This window comes from Panthera pardus, unplaced genomic scaffold (assembly GCF_024362965.1).
Source record: "Panthera pardus isolate Hobbes unplaced genomic scaffold, ASM2436296v1 HiC_scaffold_19, whole genome shotgun sequence".
Classification (NCBI taxonomy): Eukaryota; Metazoa; Chordata; class Mammalia; order Carnivora; family Felidae; genus Panthera; species Panthera pardus.
This window is the reverse complement of record NW_026526754.1, coordinates 6,530,338-6,553,872: the sequence shown is the minus strand read 5'-3', so window position 1 is coordinate 6,553,872 and position 23,535 is coordinate 6,530,338. Positions and strand designations below refer to the sequence as shown.

At 48.5% G+C, this 23,535-nt stretch overlaps 1 protein-coding gene across 1 annotated transcript in view; it reads right to left on the bottom strand.

Annotated features, from left to right (window-relative positions):
• Positions 1-231: 231 nt before the first annotated feature.
• Positions 232-23,535, bottom strand: part of CDH5 (cadherin 5) — a 34,019-nt gene continuing 10,715 nt past the window's right edge. Inside the window, exons 3-12 of the mRNA XM_019455730.2 lie at positions 19,062-19,350; positions 17,901-18,017; positions 16,776-16,940; positions 15,689-15,876; positions 13,829-14,079; positions 9,627-9,769; positions 7,484-7,608; positions 7,020-7,128; positions 4,447-4,692; positions 232-2,390 (exon numbers count right to left, since the gene is read on the bottom strand). Of these exons, the coding sequence (XP_019311275.1) occupies positions 1,876-2,390; positions 4,447-4,692; positions 7,020-7,128; positions 7,484-7,608; positions 9,627-9,769; positions 13,829-14,079; positions 15,689-15,876; positions 16,776-16,940; positions 17,901-18,017; positions 19,062-19,350 (2,148 nt within the window). The 3' untranslated portion in view covers positions 232-1,875. The remainder of the gene's footprint in view (positions 2,391-4,446; positions 4,693-7,019; positions 7,129-7,483; positions 7,609-9,626; positions 9,770-13,828; positions 14,080-15,688; positions 15,877-16,775; positions 16,941-17,900; positions 18,018-19,061; positions 19,351-23,535) is intronic.

Here is a 23,535-nt window from a genome sequence, read left to right as displayed (position 1 = left end):
GGGGGGCATGTACAGACGCCAAGTGAAGGCATTGGGCTCTGGGAGGAAAGGGGGTTGGATTAGGTGTCTGTTATTATTCTTTGCTGCAATACAGAGTGAGTGTCTCTGAAATCCTAATTGCAAATATCCCCTTGCACCCTGGGTTCCTTTTTTGATGAAGGTGGTGGTGGTGATAATGTGTATGTGTGTATGTGTTTCACATGAGCTTATTCAGCTCTAGAAATAAAAGGATTTCAAGAATTTTCTTTATTTAGGTATAAAAAAATACAGTACATCCCATGCACCAGTGTGGCCAATATATAGTTATTATCACTAGAGCAATAACTACAATGATAGGAAAAAGAAGGTTACAGGAATTTGTTCATCCAACTAAAAAATCTGAATTAAAATTGTTAACCTAAATAGCAACCCACTTATTATGCAAAAACCTTTATTCTATATGTTTGTGAGAGCTAGAAATATGTAAGTATTATTAGTAAAAAAAAAAAAATATATATATACATATACATATATATATGTATATATATATATATATAGTAGTTATTGGTTTAAAAAAAAAGTCAAGTGTTATTTACAGTCTCCTGAAGTGTGAGGGCCCTTGCCCAGAGGGGAACCTCAGTCCATGACCAAGCGTGAATTGGAGAGTTTGCCTCCTTTCCTGCCCTCTCCCGTTGAGTGATGCCACTTCCCCAGGGTGTGTTTGCAGTGGAATGTTCCAGATTTAGCTGAAAGTGGGAGATGCACAGATGACCACAGGGCATGGGTAAGGCAGGGTGTGCCTGAGGGATGAGGCCCTGCCAGGGTTTCCTGAGATGTGGCAACAAACGAGGTGCGTAAAGGCAAATGACACAGTTCTGTTGTGCAGTCATGTTTGGGTTTGGACTTTGACCAGAGTTGCTGAGGGTCACATCTTGAGGGCCTTCAAGTCAAGAGATAAGGAGTAGATGGAGAGAGAGACAGAGAAAGAAAGTGAAGGAGTGACTGGGCCAGGAAGATAAGGGGAGAGGTCTTCTGCTCTGGGGAACATCTGCTCCACTTCCCAGGCAAAACTGATGGGGTGTCGATGAGACTCAAATTGGGGTCACAGCTACTCCAGGCCCTCTCCCGAGGGTGTGGGTGTGCAGGTGGCCCTCAGCATATGATCTGTCACACTTGGTCTCCACTGTCCCTCCAGGATGGATTCACAGTTGCTTCAAAGTTCAACAAGCCGTTTTCCTGACTTTGGTTGAATTTTCAGTGCTCAGTACAGCAGTTACAGGTGTGGTAGGCCAGCGAGGTCACCTCGGGACCCAAGTTTGGTAGCTGTCAAGGGACCCACTCATCCTTCTTGACAGACCTGGGGAGAGGCTGGGAGTGGTGGGGACTTGGGAGAGCGTGAGGAAGTTCAAGCAGGGCTGGCATGATGGATGGTTCCAGTCTCTGGTGGGACTGGGCTGCAGAGAGTCTTGCCCCACAGGCCATGCCCTTTGCTCCAGGCAGACAGGCACCAGGATCTCACCAACCTCACCGGGGGAGGGGGGAGGGGGTTGGGGAAGATCTCCCCCTGGCTTTTGAACCATAAGCTGCTTTAAGGAGCCACAGCAAGTCTTTGAGTAGGACCCGTGGTCCCAGGTGACAGGGTTATGGATGTCCAAGCCGAGACAGAACACCAGCCTGGATCTTCCAGAGTTTAGGGGGTAGCTATCACTTGAAGTATGTTCCTGGACATTTCAGGGACCTGGAGTTTGCTACCCGAGGTGGTGAACTCTCTGGGACCCACGAAGAAGGGCTGCTGGGCTAGGGTGTCAGTGCTACAATTTGCGGGCTCAGTGCCTGTTGTCCGACTGGCCCGCGCTGCAGAGGTTTGGGTCCCCAGACCTGGAGGCCCACGTCTCCCTAGTACACCAGCTCCACCTGGGGGTCTGAGCGGTACAGCTCGGCCAGCATCTTGAACCTGGGGCCCCAGTCATTGAGAAAGTCGTAATCGACGTCCGAGTCGGATGAATCGGTACCCAGAGAGCTGAGGGACTCGGCGATGGACTCGGAGCCCTCGTAGCCGTAGATGTGCAGCGTGTCGTAGGGCGGGCCTGCGCCGTCGTGGTCGGCCTCGTCCTTCTTCACCTCGATCATGGCGGCCATCTCCCCCGGCCCGCCGTGCACCGCGCCGTGCCGCGGAGGCTTCTGCACCTGCGCGTAGACGGACGGCCCCGCCTCCAGCGTGGGCCGCGGGGGCTTGGCCCCGCCCTGCCGCACCGAGTTGAGCACCGACACGTCGTAGCTGGTGGTGTCCATCTCGCCTCCGCCCTCCTCGTCATAGGTGACCAGCTGCTCGTGGATCTCGGGCACGCTCTTGCCGTGGGCACGGGCCTGCTTCCGGAGCCGCCGCCGCAGGAAGATGAGGAGGGTGATCACTGCAGCGAGCCAGAGCTAGTCAGACCCGGCCCAGCTGGCCCTCGGGCTCACCTGCGTCCTCCCCTCCTCCCTGGAAATTCCCGGGCCAGCCCAGCATCCCAGCGACACCTGGGCCAAGGCGGAGGTTGGTTTGGTCTAGACACCTTGTGGGTACCCCCCCCCCCCCCCCCGCCCCCGCAACCTCCGCCCTCCGTGGGTCAGAGTCGTGCCTCCTGCCCCCTTGGGACAGACCCTCCTTCCCTGGGGATTTGGTCCTGACTGGCTGTCATAGCCACTGGTGGAGGTGGGGGAAGAGGAACAGAGTGGGACTCCCCTAAGTTCATTCTCTCCTGCCAGTCTCAACCCCATCTACCTACGCCCACATTTCCTGTCTCCCCCACCACTGTGGCAGATCCTTCTATGTTGTGTGCAAAGGTGGGGAGGCCAGAGGTTGGAGAAGAAATGGGGAAGGGAATGGAGTTGAAATTCGGAGTGCGGAGATTCCGAACCATTGTTTTGTTGATGGCCGTGCTGCTGCTGCTGCTGGATAACAGTGGTGCTGGCAGGCATGCTGCCCATGGCTCTCACGGCAGCTGTTCTTGGGCACCTATTGGATATGTGCTGGCTCCATACTGGACACGTTCTCGTGTTATTTCACTCAGGGCAGGTATTATTCTCCCCATTTTACCCTTAAGCAAACTGACCTCAGGGAGGCTGAGTGGCTTGCCTGGGGTCACGTGGTTGGGCAGTGGTGTAGATACTGACCCTGCTCAGAGCTCTGAGGGGTGTGACTGCGAGGGTCACCAACCCCTGAGGATGGGTGGTCCATGTGGCACAGAGAGCTCCTAAAATTAGGTCACAGCATCCCCCAGACTCTGTCCTTCTGGCCTTGAGTTACTTAACAAACTGTTAAGTATGTAAGAGAAGCTGGGACACCCTGTCTGAGCTCTAGTTTCCTTGTCGATAAAAGTGATGGCTTCCCTGCTTTGTTTATATTTGGCAAGGTACTTATGAGATTAAGTGTATTCTACGTTTGGTGGTGATATCATTGTCATTATTATTACTAATTATTATTAAAAGGGGTTCTGAGTCTAGACTCTTTGCCAGAGAAGCCTCAGGAAGGTGGCACACCCAGGGGGCCTCTAAGGAGAGCCACTGGCAGGAAAAGCCTGGAGGACATAACGTGGGAACCGCACCTCACCCCCAGGGCCTATCATTTCAGTGACAGGGAGATCTCCAACTTTCCTCTAGAGGGCCGGCCCCTGCTCCATCTCAGGGCTGGTGCAGGAGAATGTATTCCACTGGGAGGAACCCCCCCACCGTCAGCTGAGGGGAACTGGTGGATAAACTCTTGCTGACAGTGCCCCGCTCCTTCTCCATCCCCAGTGACAGGGAGCTCCAGTGACCCTTACTAGTAACTTGCGAGACAATGCTTCCTTCATCAGCTGCCTCCCTCCCCTGTTTCACTCCCCTCTCTTCCTTCTAGGGCTTCCTGGGAGCACTTCCCAAATAAACCACTTGTACCCCAGTCCTTGTCCCAGGGTCTGCTTCCTGAGTAACCCAAACCAAGGCAAGGCCTAAAATGCTCCTAAAATTTCTGAGGCCCAAACAAGAGAAAAAAAAAAAAAAGATATCAAGTCTGGAGGAATCCTAAAAAAGGAAAGGAAGCCACTAGCGGCTATCTAAGCTGGAATTTTTTAAATTTTCTATTTTTTTCCCCCCAAAGAGGATTTTTTTTTCAAAATAGGTTTCATGGAAATAAATGCCTAGAACAGTGCCTAGAATGCTGTAAGTGCTCAAAACGTATAAATTGAATGAATGAATGAATGAATGGATGTCATATATGAGGTATTTTAAAGTAAGGGAAAGGCCTTGAACTCTCCCTTTCCCCCCACATCTACCCCCACCTTTTGGCATCCAGGGAGCTAGAGCTTTTATTCCTCTGTCCTGCTACGGAACCTTGAGGCCCAGGGTGGGATATGGGCTGCAAGCAGGCTTGCGCCTGGATCCCTGGTCTCTTCCTCCTCCTGTGAAGCGCTCCCCACCATCGTTCCCTCCCCCATCGTAGGCACTGACCTGTGATGGTGAGGATGCAGAGGAAGATGGCTACCAGCGCCTGGATGCTGACACCTGCCTGGGCAGCCATCTCCTCACAGTAGGTGAACTCGCCATGCTCATTGCACTTGCAGACAGTCACGACCAGTGTGCTGGTGCCTGTGAGGCTCGGCCTCCCGTTGTCTGAGATGAGCACAGGCAGATAGTGGACCTTGGCACGCTCCCGGTCAAACTGTCCGTACTTGACTGTGATGTTGGCCGTGTTATCTGGAAATACCGGGGCTGCAGAGTCAGGCTCTGGCTTCCAGAGTGCCTGTCCCCTCGTGCACACTGATGATGTGGCTTGCCTCCTCCAGGGGACCCTCCGTGACTGCACCAGCCCATGGGCAGTCTGCTTCTCTGCCCTTTGTATCCCCTGCCTCATGTTTTAGCCATTTGAGTGCAGGTCTGTTCCTCCAGAGAGGGGATATTTTGGGCAGCTGCCTTGACATAGCCTTTAAGAATGGCTCGCCCAGGGGGCGCCTGGGTGGCTCAGTTGGTTAAGCATCCGACTTTGGCTCAGGTCACGAACTCACAGTTTGTGAGTTCGAGCCCCGCATCAGGCTCTGTGTTGACAACTTGGAGCCTGCTTTGGATTCTGTGTCTCCCTCTCTCTCTGCCTCTCCCATGCTCATGCTCTGTCTCTCTCTGTGTCTCAGAAATAAATAAATGTTAAAAAAAATTAAAAAAAAAAAAAAAAAAGAATGGCTTGGCCAAAATGTAAAGTCCTTGCCTTCTGTTTCTGTGGGCAACTGATACGTCTGACCCCCACCTCCTCTTTCCTAACCCTACTGCAATAACAGGTGGTTCTCTTTGGGCTCAATTAATGCATTTTTGCAAGCTTTGACAATGGGGAAAAATAAAGTTTTTCAAAGTCTTTCAGCACTGGGCTAACTTTGAAGGCTGTTTCTGCTATTCCTGAAAATCCATTAGAAAGTGAAAACAATGCACATGTTCCCTGGGGCACCAAAGGAATGACACAGTAACTGAGGATGTCCTAGGCAGGCTGGAACTGCACATACGCTTTGGCCCAAATATTGGCTGCCCCTCCCAGCTCCGGTCAGTGGTTCCATGTACTGAAGAATCCCCCAGGGAGATTTTTAAACAGATTTTCAGAGCCCTGCTCCCCCTTCGCTGCCATTTTCCTACCCCTCCCCCCATCTCCCACACCCACATTTCATGATCAGACGCCAGATAATCTGCCTTTTGTAGGCTTCTGGGAGGTTATGATGCTGGTGGCCAGAGGGTCTAGGGATTCCCTGCTCCAGGATTTATCTAGCCCTGCAGGGTCAGCTTCCTCAGGAAGCTGACTCCCTTTGGGTCAGCTCCCAAAGCAAAGGGGTCTGTCTTTTAGATTTCAAATGAAAGCTCATTACATTTTGCTACTAAGTAACCATGTCTATTATAATTAAAAATAATAGCTATATGGCCATTGATACTTTGAGAGAAATTAGAGATTTCTCACTACATTCACTTAATATCATAACAGGACATTCATGCTGTAAGTGAATCTGGCACCAACAGGCTTCCCTCCTGGTTGTACATGGGGTGTCTTTGGGGTGGCACTTAAGTTTTCTATGCCAATGCAGACCCCCTCTGAGGTGGGATTGAGGTGGAGATGGGGGGTGGGGTGACAAGTATTTTTGCCACATTGTTTACTACTAAAGACAGCTGAACGTTTGAATGGTTTGTAATTGACCGTCAACACATCGTGGCCACCTTTTCTCTAAGAATGGCTCTTTAAGGATGAGTCTGTGGCTGATCCCCTGGGTCTGCCTTCCACCTTCAGGGACCCTGACCTTCCTCACAGGTGGCACTGGCTCTTCTATACAGGAATGAATCCTCATCCGCCACAGTTTTGCCATCAGAGAAAGGCAGGAACGCTACTCTGTGCTGGGTGAAGGATTGCTCTATTAGACCCAAGAGGGATTTTCTGTTTTCCTCAGGAAGCCACTGAGGCCACGGAAGCATGCCTACTTTTGCCTGGAATTCAGTCAGCTCAGCATCGTCACTCTTGTAAGTGTATGCTCATCAGAAGCTCTGACTGGCACTGCTGATATCACAGACTCTGGGCTGTGAGGAGTGGACCAGATCCTGTCCTGGGGCCACCTGGTGGTAAGTAGTCATTGTAGCTGAAATAAGACAAAGTTCACTGTATTCTTGGCATTTGGATTTCACGTTTCCAGTTTTGACTCTTTGGTAGTGACCTCAGAATTCATAGAGAATTTGCAGCTGTGCTGAGCATAGAGATCCAGTGTGGGAAGGACTCCACTGGCTAGATCGTGAACTGAGCAAGCGTCTGCACCCCATATCTATTCTATATTCCTTGCTGACCTGAGCATCTTATGGAGAATGTGGACTTGGCAGTTTGGCCAGATTAGCTCTGATCATTGCACAGCCCCGTAAGGAGTTGTACAAAATATCCTGTAACTTGAAGACCCCAGTGAGGGCTTGCCCCCACTTGGTTGGCTTGGTTCTTGACCCTGGTGCTTCAAGACTCAACTAACTGTGCCCCTGCCCTTGCCAGTAGCCAAGCTGACTACTTTGATGCATACCGTGATTATCTGTCAGGGTGAAGTTGCTGTCCTCAGTGCTCAGAGAGAATTTGAATTTCACATCTCGCGGCGTTACGTCCTTATCTATTGCCGAGATTTGCACGACCAGCTGGAATGTGGAAAATGGGGGGCAGTCAGTGGTGGTGTTGGGGTGGCTGGGGGATCAGTGATGGTGACTTTGGTATCAGATCTGACCGTGGCTGCATCTTTTCTGCAACACCAGCCTAAATAGTCTCCACAAAGCCACCCTTTGGACCAACCTCCCCACCAGTGTATTCTTCATACGTTCTCCCTGAGCCTCAGTTTCTCCATCTATAAAGTGGGGATAACATCACCTTTCCTCAAGGCTGTTGTGCAGGTTACATTAAGCTCAGTGAAATGCCAGCTGACCGTGGGTGGGAGGTGCTGCCTCTCAGCCCATCTTCTGTGAGCGTGCCTCACCCTCCCAGCTGAGCTGGACTCACCTTGCCCTGGGCAGCATTCTCACACACTCTGGGCTCGTAGGGCTGGGCGAACTCTGGAGCGTTGTCATTTTCATCCATAATTTCAATGTGGACTTGGACAATGGATTCTTTGCCTGTGGAGTACCCTGCAGGGAGAAAGGGCTCCTGACTGCCATTGACTCAGATTGATGCCAGTCCCAGGGGTAGAAAGTATGTGGATGGGGAGTCCTGGAGGGGTGACCTTTTTGCAGGAAGAGGGGGCTATGGACCTCTGGAAGAGGGGCCAGGGTTGGTGTTCTGGATGAAAGGGCTGGGAGAGGAAGGGAAGGGTGTTCAGCTTCATGCACAGGGATGTTTACTAAACAGTTACTTGTAAGAATCAAGAAGGTAAACAATGCAAGCAAATTAAAGAAAGTTTTAATTAAATTAAATTAAACAAATATAATTTATTTAAATAAATAAAATTAATTTATTACAAAATAATTAAAAGGTAAGCAACCTAAGTGAGTTGGGGTTAACATATTAAACCACTTTCAAAGAATGGAACATGTGGCTATTTACAATGCCCATGTAAATTACATTTAAAAATGTAATAAAGATATTTTAGTATTATATGAAAATGGCTGTGAAATAAGGCTAAGTAAAAATGCAGGATCTGTTTTTTATATAAATATTGTGGTCTCACTTACATGAAAATATGTATAGAAAAAAAAAGACCAGAGAAAGTGCACTGAAGTGTCAACAGTAATTATCTCTGTATGGTGGGGTTATAGGGGAATGATTTTCTTCTTTTCAGTTTTTCCCATATTTAAAACATTTTTTAACGTTTATTTATTTTTTAAGGGAGAGAGAGGCAGAATGCGAGCGGTGGGGTGGGGGGTGCAGTGAGAGAGGGAGACACAGAATCCGAAGCAGGCTCTAGGCTCTGAACTGTCAGCATAGAGCCTGACATGGGGCTTGAACTCACCGACCGCGAGATCATGACCTGAGCCGAAGTCAGACGCTTAACTGACTGAGCCACCCAGGCGCCCCATCCCATATTGTAAAATGAACAACAAACCATTACTTTAACGTTTAAAAATGTGCAAATGAGATTAGATGGGGAAGAAAGGGGTAAAGACTGATCTGGAAAACCCGCAAGAGTCCATCACAGTTGGAGCTTGTGTGCCATGGCAGGGGTGATGACCAAGTCTGGGAAGCCCAGAAGGAGGCAGGGGACACTCTAGGGTAGCACCAGTGGGGCCTTGGTCAAGTCACCGCCCCCGCCCAGGCCCTGGTGGTCTCCTGGGTAAGGCGAGGATATTAATCTATCTCCTGGAGCTGTGATTTTTCTCATGTAAGTAAAGGATATAAAATCCCAACACTTGGGGTGGCTGGGTGGCTCAGTTGGTTGAGCTTCCAACTTCGGCTCAGGTCATGACCTCATGGTCTGTGAATTCGAGCCCCGTGTCGGGCTCTCTGCTGACAGCTCAGAGCCTGGACCCTGCGTCAGATTCTGTGTCTCCCTCTCTCTCTGACCTTCCCCCATCCATTCTCTGTCTCTCTCTGTCTCAAAAATAAAATAAAACATTAAAAAAAATTTTTAAAATCCCAACACTTGCCTTTCCCTCTGGCAAAAGTTACACTAATCTGGAGAACCTAATAATCTTGAAGTTGGAAGCTGCTTCATATTTTGAATTCAACCCACTGACTGGCATATAAATTGTCCCCTTCCTTTCCCCCCAGACAGTCTTTTCCAAACATCCATGGTAATAAGAATCATGTGGTACTTGTTCGATACACATTCCTTGGCCCCATTTCTGGATCACTGGACCAGAACCTCTAGGAAAGGCTCTGTGTTTAAAAGGTGCCTTAGTGATTCTCATCACAGGGACATCTAGCAGTCTCTTTTATGACAGTGCTTCTTCAGCTGTAATGTGCAAGAGGTTCTGATTCGGTCTGGGGGTTGCCCAGGATTCTACCCTTCCAACCAGGTTGCAGGTGATGTGGGTGCTGCTGGTCCATCCACACCTTGGGGATAGAGGCTCTATAGTATCCCAGCCAAGTAGTGCTTCAGCGGGAGCTTATGATACCCCCAGAGCCCCAAAATGACAGATTATGCCTCTTTTGAAGGAATGAGGGAAAGGAGAAAAGCCCAGGTCCCCTAGCATCTGGGACCACTCACCGCTGGAATCCAGTTCTTTGGCCTCCACTGTCAGGTTATACCAGGGGTAGACTTCTCTGTCCAGCTCTTTCTCATTGTAAATGTCCCCTTGTTTGGTTATTCGGAAGAACTGGCCCTTGTCACTGGTCGTGCGGATGGAGTATCTGCCAGGAGAGAGAAATTCATGACTTTCTGTTGTTCTTTGCTGGGGAGACCCCTCGTGGTCTAACCCTTGTGTCCTCTCCATCCTCCTCTCACTGCTCATTGTGTTCGACCACCTAGAGGGAATCAGGGAGGTGCGATAACCCCTTCGATTTTAGCAGTGCTGCCCTGACTGGGCTGGAGGTGGTGCCTTGAGACTCCATCAGTGGCACTCTGAGAGCTGTGGCAGGAGGAGTTTTAATCAGGTGCACCAGAGCTGGGGTTGGTTTTTGTCATTAATGAAAAGGTGGTTGGGCAAGAGCCAGGAAGAAGTAAAAAAGGAGCTGGAATAGATAGGAAATGATCGAAAAGAAATTAAATTTATGAAGTAAAAAATGGAAAAGTTCTTCCAGAAATCAATAAAAAGGTATGAAGAAATGAGATATATATATATGAGGTATATAGTATATATTTGCTACTGCTTAGGAAAATTCCAGAACAAATAGAACAGAAGTAGTAACAAAAGATATAATAAGAGAAAACATTCCGATCTAAAGAAAGACACAACTCTAAGACTAAAAGATTAAAAGAGGTCATTAATATGAGGCATAATTTCTAAAAGAGATCAATGTTTATGTATATCCTGATGACACTTTTGAATTTTAAGGCTATATGGAGGAACTAAACAGAGTTCAGACAGAAAAATGTGTTCTTGTGAAGAAAATCAGACTTATCTCAGATATCCCCACAAAATTAAATTCTAGAACACATTGATAGTATTTTTATTTAAAAAAAAAATTTTTTTTTTAACGTTTATTTATTTTTGGGACAGAGAGAGACAGAGCATGAACGGGGGAGGGGCAGAGAGAGAGAGGGAGACACAGAATCGGAAGCAGGCTCCAGGCTCTGAGCCATCAGCCCAGAGCCCGACGCGGGGCTCGAACTCAGGAACCGCGAGATCGTGACCTGAGCCGAAGTCGGACGCTCAACCGACTGAGCCACCCAGGCGCCCCCATTGATAGTATTTTTAAAGGAAGTGTCTATAGACTGAAAATTATAGGAGCATATCTGGTATTATTAACATAAGGCAAAAGAACTAAGGTATTTGTAAGTATACAAGAACTCAGGAAGTATATCATGCACAGAAATAGGGTCTTGAAAAATTTTTATGAAAACTTAATTTCATCTAACTAAGAAATGTCTCAATATAAAATAAAAGCCTGATGGGGTACCCGGGTAGCTCAGTCAGTTAAGTGTCTGACTCTTGATTTTGGCTCAGGTCATGATCTCATGGTGTGTAGGTTTGAGCCCTGCATCAGTCTCTGTGCTGACAGTGCTGAGCCTGCTTGAGATTCTCTTTCTCCCTCTCTCTCTGCTAATCCCTGCCGTGCCCCACCAAAAACAGCCTGCTTTCAGAAGAATTAAATGAAATGATTGATTTCTTTATGGTACATAGGAAAGCAATTGTGTGTGTGTGTGAGAGAGAGAGAGAGAGAGAGAAAGAGAGAGAGAGAGAGAGAGAGAGAGAGAGAGAGAGAGATTTCAAAGTAGAAAATGTCCAGGAAAACACTTTTAATTTTACAGGTAGAAGTAAGTTTCATTGGGAGAAGTAAAAATGGATGTATCACATTCCAATCTCTAGGAGAAAAAAAAGGAAAAAAAAAGATTCTAGCATATATGGGAGGAAAGGAAAAAGCCATTAAGTTTGAGAAATGAGAAATGTGTAACAAGGTTTAAAACAGGAAGCTCAAACCTATCATTTTTTAAAACCGTTTATTTATTTTTGAGAGAGAATGTGAGTGAGGGAGGGGCAGAGAGAGAGAGAGACACAGAGTCTGAAGCAGGCTCCAGGCTCTGAGCTGTCAGCACAGAGCCCGATGTGGGGTTTGAACCCAGGAACCACAAGGTAATGGCCGGAGCCAAAGTCAGACGATTAACCAACTGAGCCACCCACGCGTCCCCAAACCTATGATTTTTGATGACAAATGTAAATAAGTTAAACCCAAAGCATCTCAGTTTAGATTAAAAAGCAAAGCCAATTACATTCTAATTTTGAGAGACAACTTAATGCCAAGTGAAAAGCAGAAGTTAGAAAAGTTAAAAGCAAAGGTTGGAAGACTTCTATCAGGCAAAGACTAATATGAAAACAGGACTGGCAAACTTAACATCAGGCAAGGTGGAACCGAAGGCAAAGTATTTAGCAGAACAAGTTGGGTAATTTCATAAGGATAAAAGTTATAAGTTGTAATGAAGGTAAAATAGTTATGAACCTTTATAAACAGAAAAATTGAAATATATAAAGCAAAATCTTAAATATTCTAGAAAAAATGGATGCAAATACAGTTGTATTATATCACAGAGCAAGTTAAAGCAAAACCAAAAAATACCCTACCACTTGTAAATGAAAAGAAAAAAATCAAATCAATCTCTTAAATAAATTCTTGGATCAGAGTGCCTGGGTGGCTCAGTCAGTTAAGTGTCCAGCTCTTGATCTTGGCTCAGGTCATGATCTCACAGGTTCGTGAGTTTGAGCCCCACATTGGGCTATGCACTGTCAGTGCAGAGCCTACTTGAGATTCTCTCTCTCTCTCTCTCTCTCTCTCTCTCTCTCTCTCTCTCTTTCTCTCTTTTCTGTCCCTCCCCTGCTTGTGCTCTCCCTCTCTCTCAGAATAAATAAATACACTTAAAAAAAAATTCTTGGCTCAATAAAGAAATAAAAACTATCATTATAGCTTATTTAGAATAGTGTGGCTATGAAAACAGTAGTCCCAAAACTTGTGCAGTGTGGCCCAAATCTCCATTTTTGGGGACATATTTTTTTTTACCTTAGTAAGAAGACCTGATTTCTTAGAAACATTAATTCTCCCCAAATCGATATAGAACAATTCTCCTTAGAATTCCAATGTTTTTGGGGTGCCTGGGTGGCTCAGTTGGTTAAGTGTCTGATTTTGGCTCAGGTCATGATCTCACTGTTTGTGGGTTCAAGCTCCATGTCAGGCTCTGTCTCATGACAGCTCAGAGCCTGGAGCCTGCTTCAGATTCTGTGTCTCCCTCTCTCTCTGCTCCTCCCCCACTCACACTCTCTGTCTCTCTCTCTCTCAAAAATAAATAAACATTAAAACAATTAAAAAAAAGAATTCCAATGTTTTTTAAACAACAGATAAATTAATTTTATAGTTCATGTGAAAGAGTGAATGTTTGAGAACACATAAAAGTTACAGGAATTAAAAAAGCAATGAGGGAGGGACTTGGCTTGTATCTACTAGGTTTTTGTAAAGCTGCTACAATAAAACAGAATGGCTTTGCCACAGAAGAGTGGCTAGAACAGAGGATTCAGAAATGGATTCAGGTGTATAACAAAGGTGGGGAAGTGATGACTTATTTAATAAATGGTGCTGCCACAATTGGCTAGCCCTCTGGAATAAAATGAGATTGTGTTAAAATCAAATGTTACATGGCTCTAGAATGCATGGGTTAGAACCATATTTTTGGTCCCAGAGGGTAGAGGCTGGGAGTCTAGTGGAGATGAAGAACAGGTGGTGATGAGATGGGCATGGTATGACCCCCCAAATTTTGAAAACAATCAAAACCCCCGAACAGAGAGACAGACAGACAGACAGACAGGCAACCATCAAATCTACTGTAAACGTAAGTAGATGTTTGTGTGGGCAGGAAGAAGAGGGGTGACAGAACAACATGAAGCCACAAACATGAGTGTTACCTGGAAGTGGGGTTGCAGATCTTTGTGTTGTTTTACTGTGTGAAATGAACACTTGACCATCAGCTCTCCCTAGATGGACCTGTGAGAGCCAGTTATTCCAAAGAATAGCCCCTCCAAGGTAGCGCAGCCAGCGGACAGCTCTGACGGCCAGGACTGAGCTGGGCAGAGGTGCCTGGGCAAGACAGGGTCCCGCCTGGTCATGGGGGTCAGTGGAAGAGCTTGGGCTTCCCGTCCTGCCTCTGTCACGTCCCGTGTGTGTGTGCCAGGAGAAGCCATTCTCCCCACCTGGGCCCTATTGTCAGTCCCGCAGGTGCCAGGATCATCGTGATCATCATTTTCCTTACACCCTCTACCCCCTTACCCAATGCTCCGCCGAGCTGCGTCGGGGTCTTTGGCCCTCACTGAGCCGATCAGAGGTTTCTTCTGGTTCTCCCACAGCTGGAAGTGGTAGAAGGGCTGCTGGAAGCTGGGGGGCTCATCCACATCTGTGACGTTGATGATGACTCGGGCAGTTTTTCTGGTGGAGGCGCTGCTTAGGTGGTGGAGGTTGATGGTGGGATCCGTGGCCTCGATGGTGAAGATGTATTGCTGAATGTATTCATAGTCCAGGGGCTGTGGAAGGGAAAAGTGCAGTGAACGCCTGCTCTGAGCCAAGCACGTGACGTGATCTTCACGGCAACCTTGCAAGGTTGCACTGGGATGACACCAGTTTCACAGATGGGGGAAGTGATGTTTCCATGGTCATCAAGAGAGTGGCTAGGGCTCTCTGTCTGTCCTCGGCTTCCCTCCACTGCATCTCGACAACCTCAGGGCACCCCCAGCCCTAACTCTGTGACTGGCCCTGTTCTGAGCATTGAGGCCACACAGTGGGCGAGCCACAGTCCTGCTCTCTAGGAGATCACAGCTACTAGTTCTAGCCACAGGTCCTTACATATGTGCCTTTTCTTTGTGGTTTCGCTCAAGATGCTTCTCCTGCCTTTGCCCACTTCACAATCCCTACTCAAGAGGCCACATGTCTTCTCAGAACCCATCTTGCCTCCCTGACACAGGTAATTGCTCCTTGCATGGGTTGCTGGAGCACTTACACGCGGCTACCCTGTTCATCTATGCTCGTCTGCCCCGCTCTCTGACAGCTTTGGTGCCGTGGAGGCCATGGGACTCACCTAGGTGCCTCTGGTCCCCAGTGTGGGGCCGGACCGGGGATAGCCTCAGGAGAGTTCTGCTGCAGGAATGGCCCAGCTCAGGCAGAGGGGTTCTAGAATGTCCCATTTGAGGTGGGTCATCCCTGGCCCAGGGCCCCCAGTCCTCTGCATGACCATTCTAGAGGCATTTTACGTCTCTTGCCTCCTCTTCCAGATTCAGTTGGCCTGACTGCTCTGTCTGTATGCAGCAGCCACTGCCAGTAGCCACTCCCACCCCCACCCCTGTAGTCCTCCCTGCTTCCTTACATGCTGTGGCTGTCTGCTCCAAGTGCCTGTATCACTACCAGGGCTCTACTTTGGTGGGTGCCCAGGGCAGGCCAGAAAGTGTGAGAGTGAACGCCCTCTGGGGCCCTCAGACGACCCTGCAGCTCCCTCTCTCAGCCCCTGCAACTCTGAGGCATATTTCACCCTGTGCCCTGGGTGTTACCAGTGGGACTGTGCCCCACTTGCCTGCACTATTAACCTGACAGTTAAGGAACCTGTATCATTCCTTTTTTTTTTTTTTAAAGCTTATTTATTTATTTTGAGAGAGAGAACGAATAGGGGAGGGACAGAGAGGAGAGCGAAAGTGAGAGTGAGAATCCCAAGCAGGCTCTGCACTGTGAGTGTAGAGCGCCATGTGGGGCTTGATCTCATGAGTGATGAGTTCATGACCTGAGCAGAAATTAAGAGTCAGGTGCTCAACCAACTGAGCCATCCAGGTGCCCCTGTATCCTTTTTCTTATGTGTCACTGCTCCTGAGACTTCCTGGGATCACTTCCCAAGTAAATTATTTACACTCAAATCCTTGCTTTAAGGTCTGCTTCTGGGATAACTCAGCCTAAGGCACTGACCCTTCTCTCCTGGCTTCCCTTTCCCAGCTCCAGGGTCACAAGCTCATGAGCACGTGGCCAGCTCTAAGCTGACCCAGAATGTGCACCTTCAATGGCTTCTGACCTTGGAGCAGCCCCTGGGTGAGTCCTGAAAATGCCAGGAGCCCTCAGCCCCACATCTGATGTCGTTGCTGCATGCCTACAAACCTTCATGGGCTTGATGATGCCCTCGTTGTGGTTGGGGTCCGTCTCGATGGTGAACGTGTCCCTGTATTCGCCTTGCACGATGCTGTACTTGGTCATCCGGTTCTGGGGCTCATCTGGGTCCTCAACAAACAGAGAGCCCAAGGAGCTGCCCACACGGATGTCTTCAGGCACCGCAAATGTGTACTTGGCTGATGCAAATAAGGTGCCCCCGAGGGCATTGGATTAATGAGATAGACAAGGTGATTGTCCCTCATGCTATCCTAATGCATTTTTATACAGGAAATCGGCATGACAAAATAATAATAATAATAATAATAATAATAATAATAATAATAATAGTAGTAGTAATACCACCACAGGAATTTTGGGTCTCAAGGCAAAGAGATTCTGCTCCATCTATCCTTCCATCCCTCCGTCCATTTAACAAATAGTTATTGAACACCTACTGTATGCTGGGTCTTTTGCTAGGGGACCTATCATTTGACAAGAGAGACAAGTCCTGCTGTGAGGGAGCTTCTGCCACATAGAGTGAGGCCACCGTCATTGGGATGGCTGAGCCTCTGAATTACACCTCAGCATCGGAGGGTACAAGTGATGAACCGTCTGACTTTCCTTCCCACCCTTAACCGGGGCGTGTGAAAAACTCTTGTCAGACATTTTTTTGTGGGGAGAGAAGCAGTCTGTGTGTGGGCTCAGGGCTCAGCCTCAGCTCTGGATATGGAACTTTGCTGTATCCCTGTTCACCAGCTCACAGGGATTTTCTAGCTAGGGCCTGGATTTTTCCGAGCCCATAGAAACTGGGTGAAACTGTTCCTATCTGGTAGTGGGACTCTGGGCAAAGTGGTGGCACACAGCAGGGAGTGCGATTTCCCTGTGGCCTGTGAAGGCACCATGGCAGGTGGTATTTGGAAAGCCTTGGGAATGTGTGCAGGGATGGGGAGAAGACCCCCTCCTTGTACCAAAATGACTTTTCTGGGCCTTAGGGAGAGGTAGAGGGACTCTGGGCTTCTCCACAAGATCCCCCAGGCCACTGAGTCTGGAGTATCCCAACCCCCATCCTCCCCAGGGCCCTGGAGGAGGAGCTCACTTTGGGTGAAGATGGGGAAATTGTCATTGACGTCCTGCAGAGTGACCAGCACCGTAGCTGTGCCTGAGTCCCCTCGGAGGCCCTGGGCATCTCGTGCTTCCACCACGATCTCATACTTGGCCTGCGTCTCTCGGTCCAAGTTTTTGGTTGTAGTGAAAATGAGTCCTGCAAAAAGTGTCCAGCAGGAGCCATGTTACTTGGAGGGCTTTTAGAACACACTGGTGCCTGGGCCCTATCCAGAGTTAACGTAAAAGCTGATGCAAATAAGGTGACTTAACATGTGACTTAAAGGCTCCCCAGGTGATTCCACTGTGCAGCCAGAGCTGAGAACCACCGGCCAGCCACCACCCACCTTCACACCCTGCACTGCTAGACCAAAGCTGCCCAAACGGTTTGGTCCAAGATTGGTCCTGGCTGCTGGGAGCATGGTGTTGAGAAAGAGTGCGAGGCCACATCCGGGCTCAGCGTGGAGAGAGTGCTGTGACTCATTAGCGATGCCTGCCTTGGCACATCATTGGTTGTGGTGGTACCTGTACTTTGCACCTGCCACCCCCCAGAAAGACAGTGTGTCCCAGGTCTGACCACCTGGACTTCTGTCTTGCTCCCCAGACTCTGTCCTTACAGTTTTTGTGAAGTCACACTGAGTGGATAATTACTGCGGGCCATGTGTTCTCTATACATTATGTAATTCAAACTTCACAGCTGCTATGCAAAACGAACATACATTTTCCTGTTTTCAGGGTGAGAGAACTAAGGCTCGCAGAGGCTAGTTGACTTGCCTCAGGTTGTTAGAGGGAGTGAGTAGCAGAACTGGGTTTGGAGGCTAGATCTGTCCGACTCTACACCCAGAGCTGCTAACCAGCATTCTCTTCTGCCTCTTGGGTCACTGCTTGGGTCCTGATTTTCTTCCCTGGACTGGAGTCCATGTCTTGGCAGCTGTCTGCTTCCTTCTCCCCTCGCCAGCCACCTTGTTTTCGTGTGTATAAGAACCGTTTCCATGGGATCGTGTGGTTGGATGGTAGCTGACACCTGTCAGACTGGACTTCCCTCAGTGCCTGCACCTTGGATATCTGTCCCTACCCGGCTCCAAGCCAGCGCCTGCCCAAGAGGGTTAGTGACACACACCAGAACCATCAATAGCAAAATATTCTTCTCCCTTCAGGATTTGGTACATGACACTGGCGTGGTCTGCCACGGTGGGGTCATCTGCATCAACGGCTGTCACACGGATGACTGAGGTCCCTGAGGAGAGAGAATCCAGGGTTACTGCCTTGTGACTGTCGGCCCTGTGCCCCATTTCCAGATGCAGACAGATGGGGCTCAGGCTGTTCCCTCAACCCACTTTCCTTAGGCCCTGGGGGAGAAAAGACTGCTTTGTTTTCTGAGGAGCCTGCAAGGGGGCAAAGTGCTGAAGGTTCAGCCTGGTCATCTTGGAAGGAGGCAAAGAAAACAGGTGGTTTTTAGTCACAGGAGAAGTGAGGCAGGAGGCAGAAGGCTAGGGTCATGAGGAGAGAGAGAGAGGAGAGGAAAGGGCTGCTTCTTCCTTCTTCTGGAAGATGAGAACAAAAGAATGGGAAGGTGCCCCACAGGGGTGAGTGTCACATCTCTGTTTCTCTTGAACTCTGGGACCCCCATCCCCATACTTAACAGGGAGGTCTGTTAAGATCTCCCAGGTTCTTAGCCAGGAACCCTGGACCAAGGGGTGGGGAAGGGAATCCTTTTCTGTTACCTCCTAGAGGCTGGGGGTAGAACTGAGGAAGTAGTAATTTCAAGAAGCCTGGGCTCCAGGCTGGTGTCACATCTTGGGGTGAGGGCTCTAGTCTCCTCCCTCCACTCCTGCATGGGTCCTAGAGAGGAGTCTTTTTGCTGTGGTGGCAGAGTTGGTATTCTTCATGTGCAAAGGCACTCTTAGAGTGCCAGTCCTGAGTCAGAGAAGTGGGTGGGGTTTGCTCCAAAGAATAATGAGAACATTATTATGTATATGTTTCTGATGGTTAGTGCTCAGTCCATGATCAGGGTCAGGGCTCAGTCCATGATTGGGGTCAGAACTCAGTCCATGATGAGGATCAGGATTCAGTCCATGACTGGGGTCAGGGCTTAGTCTATGACTAAGTCAGGGCTTGGTGTGGGGCCAGGTCAGAGTTTAGTCTTTAGGGATCAGAGTTTCTTTCAAGCACCCTGAACTCACTGAATCCTGATCCCCGACAGTGAAGCTGCTGATAGGAGAGGCACCTTCAGGCTGGAGATGAGCAGGGGAGGAGTGAGAGGGACAAGCAGGGCACATACCCACGGCCGACATCTCTGGCACAGAGGCGTTGAACAGCCGGTGCGTGAACACAGGCCAGTTGTCATTCACATCATGAACTTTGATGGTGAAGCTGGAAGGAGACTCTAAGTCATTATTGGTGTCCTTGTCTACCACGAGGGCAGTAAGGTGGTACTCGGGGATCTTCTCCCTGTCCAGCCTCTCAAAGGCATACACGTCCCCTGAGTCCTCATTGACCCGGAAGACCTTGCCGGCAGACTCTCCTCTGAGCAGGTACTTGGCGTTCTTGCGGTTCACACTTGATTTGATCTAGGAAAGAAGAGGTGCCATGAGCTGCGGATGGGCAGGGGTGGCTGTGTGCGTGTGTGAATGTGTGCGCACACATGTGAGCGTGCAAGCGTGTAGGTTATGTCGGTGTGTATGCACACGTGTGTGTGTGTGTGTGTGTGTGTGTGTGCACTTACGTGCGGTGCTGGCCAGGGGTCCTGAATGCGACACTGCAGTTTTTACAGGGATCTCTGACTGGTCATCAGCACGTTGTTCTCAGCCAGGTTGCTGCGAACACCAAACCAATATGACTTGCTCGGCGCACTGCCCTAATATGCCTCCAATGTGCTTGGGACATTGTAGGTGCTTATAAAACGTTTTTTGTGTGTGTGTGAAGGAGTGTACTTGGTGCCAGTGGAAGGCAAGGGGCATTTTGCCCCTGGGAAGTCTCTTAACCTCTCTGAGTTGTGGTAACCTCATCTGTAAAATGGAGATAATATTGCTTTGGATGTTGAGCTGCTCTCATGAGCAGAACGGCGCTTCTGAGAGTGAATTCCGGGACACGCTAGTCTCTTCTGCTGCTCCACATGAAAATCGGGTCCCAGGGAACTGGGAGTTGGCTTCCACTGGCTTGGATCTCTAGAACCAACTTACATGTTTAGGGATGTTTGTGAGTTGGTTGTTAAACACAGCCATTATTAAAAATCCAATTATGTAAATTTATAAATTAAATGAATTCTATAAAAAACAAAGGTAGCATACCCAAAATTCATTGCTTCCTCGTTATCATACTGCATTTTTCTGTGTTCTTGAGGTTATGTTTACTGTGTTGAACGATGGAAATACCACACAGTGCTGCGTTAATGCATATCTTTTCACAACTCTGCCTTCATTGACATCAAATTGGGAGCTTAAAACAGACACGGCGAAAGTATTTACACCATGGAAATGAGCAAATGCTATGAATCAGGAGTTTTTCTCCTGGAGAACAGGTTGATAAACATTTATCAGCACACCACTGGTTCTGGTCAATTTAGTTTTGGAATGACACGTAAAATGTTCTCTTCTTGGAGATTTATAATGTGTAGTCCTGTAGAAAAAAACTCTAATGAGCTTTAACTCAGGATTTCCCATGCTTTTTAGACCACTGACCCCATTTTCTTTGTAACACATACTATTAGTGCCCTAAGGAACAAGATTTAGAAAAAGATATGGAAACTAATATACGTAAAGCAGCTTGCACAGGCTATTATGATAGATCCATGTTAAAAGATATTAGGTTAAAAGTGCTGAACATTTATTTCATTTATAGAATCTTAGAAGCAGAGACTCTTAGGAACTTCAGAGAATCCTATTTCATGCAGTGGTACTCTCACAGATGGTTAGAATGTTCAAAAAATGTAGTTCAATTCAATTAAAAATATATAAATTGGACACCTATATGGTGCCAAGCAGCACCCTGGAAGCACAGAGGTAACCCAGACCCCATTCTTGCTCTCAGGGCTTGGGCCCAAGCCCCAGAAGCTGAGATTCTTAGGATGGGCAGTATTTAAGGATTCAGGGATAAGAGCCTTGAGTGAAGGTATCCGATGAGGAGAATCAAGAGAGAGCGGTCTCAAGACAGGAGAGGGAGCAGCAAGAAGGGTGTGGTCAAATCCCGTGAGTCTGGGGATGCCTGGGTGGCTCAGTCAGTTCAGTGTCTGACTCTTGATTTCAACTCATGATCTCATGGTTCATGGGTTTGAGCCCTGCGTTGGGCTCTGTGCTGACAGCGAGGAGCCTGTTTGGGATTCTCTGTCTCTCTCTCTCTCTGCCCCTCCCCTGCTTGCTGTCTATCTCTCTCTCAAAAATAAATAAATAAACATTAAAAAAAATCCCATGAGTCTGGAAAACATCCCTAGGGTTTAGCAGTAGTGTAGACATTGGAGCCCTTGGTGGGAGCAGCATCCGGGCTGGGGTGGGGGAGTAGGGTGAGAAGCCAGATGACAGAGCTTGGAGAAGAGGCCACAAGGTGAGGAAGTGGAGACAAGGAGTCAGGGCCCTCTGCCTTGGGTGGAGCAGAGGTGTGGTGTGCAGGGGCCAGGTGGTTTCATAAGGAGTTCCCAGGACCCATGGGCCAGGATGTATGACGAATAGTGGGTCAGGAGGTGAGAAGCAAATGCCTGAGCTCTGCAGCCTGTGGTGTGGAGTGACAGTGGGGGTTTAAGGAGAAGGGACAGTCTGGGATTCTGTGTGAGTCACTCAGGGTTAGATGGTAGTTCCAAACTTGGTTCTGGGTGGGTGTGTTAGGACCCACATGGGGAAGGGTAGTGATGGGGACCAATGGAGCTTTGATCTATTGTATTGGAATTCTGTATACGATTCCATTTGAGTATAAGCTCCTTCCCTCCAGCTTACATTTTTTAGAATAGTTTTAGATTTATAGACAAATTGAGAAGATAGTACCGAGAGTTCTCATATATCCTGTCCCAGTTTCCACTGTTATCACCATCTTATGTTAATGTTATGTTAGTATGGTGCCTTTATTACAATTAGTGGACCAATACTGATACATCAGTAGTCACTGGGGGCCATAGTTCATACCGATGTCCTCAGTGTTTGCTTCATTTCCTTCTGCTCTCGGAGCCTGGCCAGGACACCATATTACATCTAGTCACCACGTTTCTTTGGCTCGTCTTGGCTGTCACAGTTTCTCAGACTTTGAGTGTTTCTCAGACTTGATGACCTTGGCCATTTTGACAAGTACTGGTCAGGTATTTTGTAGGGTGCTTCTCTACTGAAATTTGTCTGATCAGACTGAGATTATGGGTTTTGGGGAGCAGTGTTTTTTTAAATTATCACTATATTTGGGCATAACGTCTTAATGCCGCAGACCATGGTGACCCATATTTGTGGATTCAAAAGGCTACAAGGGCTCCCTCCCATTGTCCAACCAGTCTGTAAACAAAGGCTCCGGACTGTGGCCTTGATAAACAGGGATTTCCTTCCCTCAGATTACGTCTTTGGGAGTGAGGAGGTAATCCTTGGAGCCCTGTCCTTGGCTCTCCCCAGCACTCTGTTCCTTCTCGGGGTGGGGACTGCGTGTAGCTCCTCTGTCCCCTGGCCCCATGCCAGGTGCAAAGTAAATGCTGTTGGCAGATGATGGCAGGCCTGACGCTCTTCCTGCTGCTCGAAGACCCTTGGGAGAGCCCTCTAAAGGTTTCCGTGTCGGGGCTGCGCATGATGCAGGTGGCCTCTGCTTTCTGCTGACTCTTCCTGACTCACCCTGCAGATTTTTCTCGGGGCTGGCCATTCTCATCAGTGGCTGATTCATGGCACAGTTATCCCATTGGGAAAGACGTAGGTGGATTGACGACATTTTCCTCTCTGACACAGTTCACATTTGTGTTGGGAGTCAGGAACCCTATGCCTTCCTAGGACTAGGTTCTCCTCGGGCTCTGTCCCGGTCTCCCTGTGTGACCCTGGTCAAACATCTTTCTCTCTGAGCGGCCATAGTGAGGCATTTAAAGTTCCCAGGCATTCTAGGGAGCCGGAGGAGCCCGTGGGCACAGTCGGTTGTGGGCAGTCTGTGAGTGGAGATTCCCCAGCTGGCCCTGCCCCCGGCTGCTGTGGCTTTTCTGGTGCCAAGGCCAGGCTGTGCCCTCCCCCATCAAAGGGTATTTCCAGCCTGTTTCTCTGTGACCAGAGGGATCCCCCAACCCTGCTTTTTGTGGGGTTCTTTGTCTGACATATGCTGCCCCTATAAATTAGGGCCAGGAAGTAAACACTTCCAGCTTTGTGGGTCATGTGGTGTTTGTCGCAGCTGTTCAACTCTGCCATCAGAGCAGCCATGGAGATTTGTTGTACATGGCCTTGCCTCTTTTCCAGTGAAACTTTACAAAACCAGGCAGTGAACTGGTTCTGCCAGTTTTGCTTTTAGACCATGAGCTCCACAAAGGTAGGGACCGTATCTGTCTTTGCCCACTGCTGTCTTTCCCATGCTTGACACCATGCTTCCTCTTACTGGCATGTTGATCTATTTTTTTCTTTAGTGGATCGTGTTCAGATTCCAAGAAACTGACACGGTGAGAGTTTATACACCTGTAAGAAGTTTTTCTCCATGTCAAAAACTCTCAAAATACCTGGGCCAGCCGTCTGCCACTGTGTGTGGAACTCCTCCAGTAGAGCCACTGGTTTGAATCAGAATGGATGGATTTGACATCAGTAGTACTTTGACCCAGTAAGGCC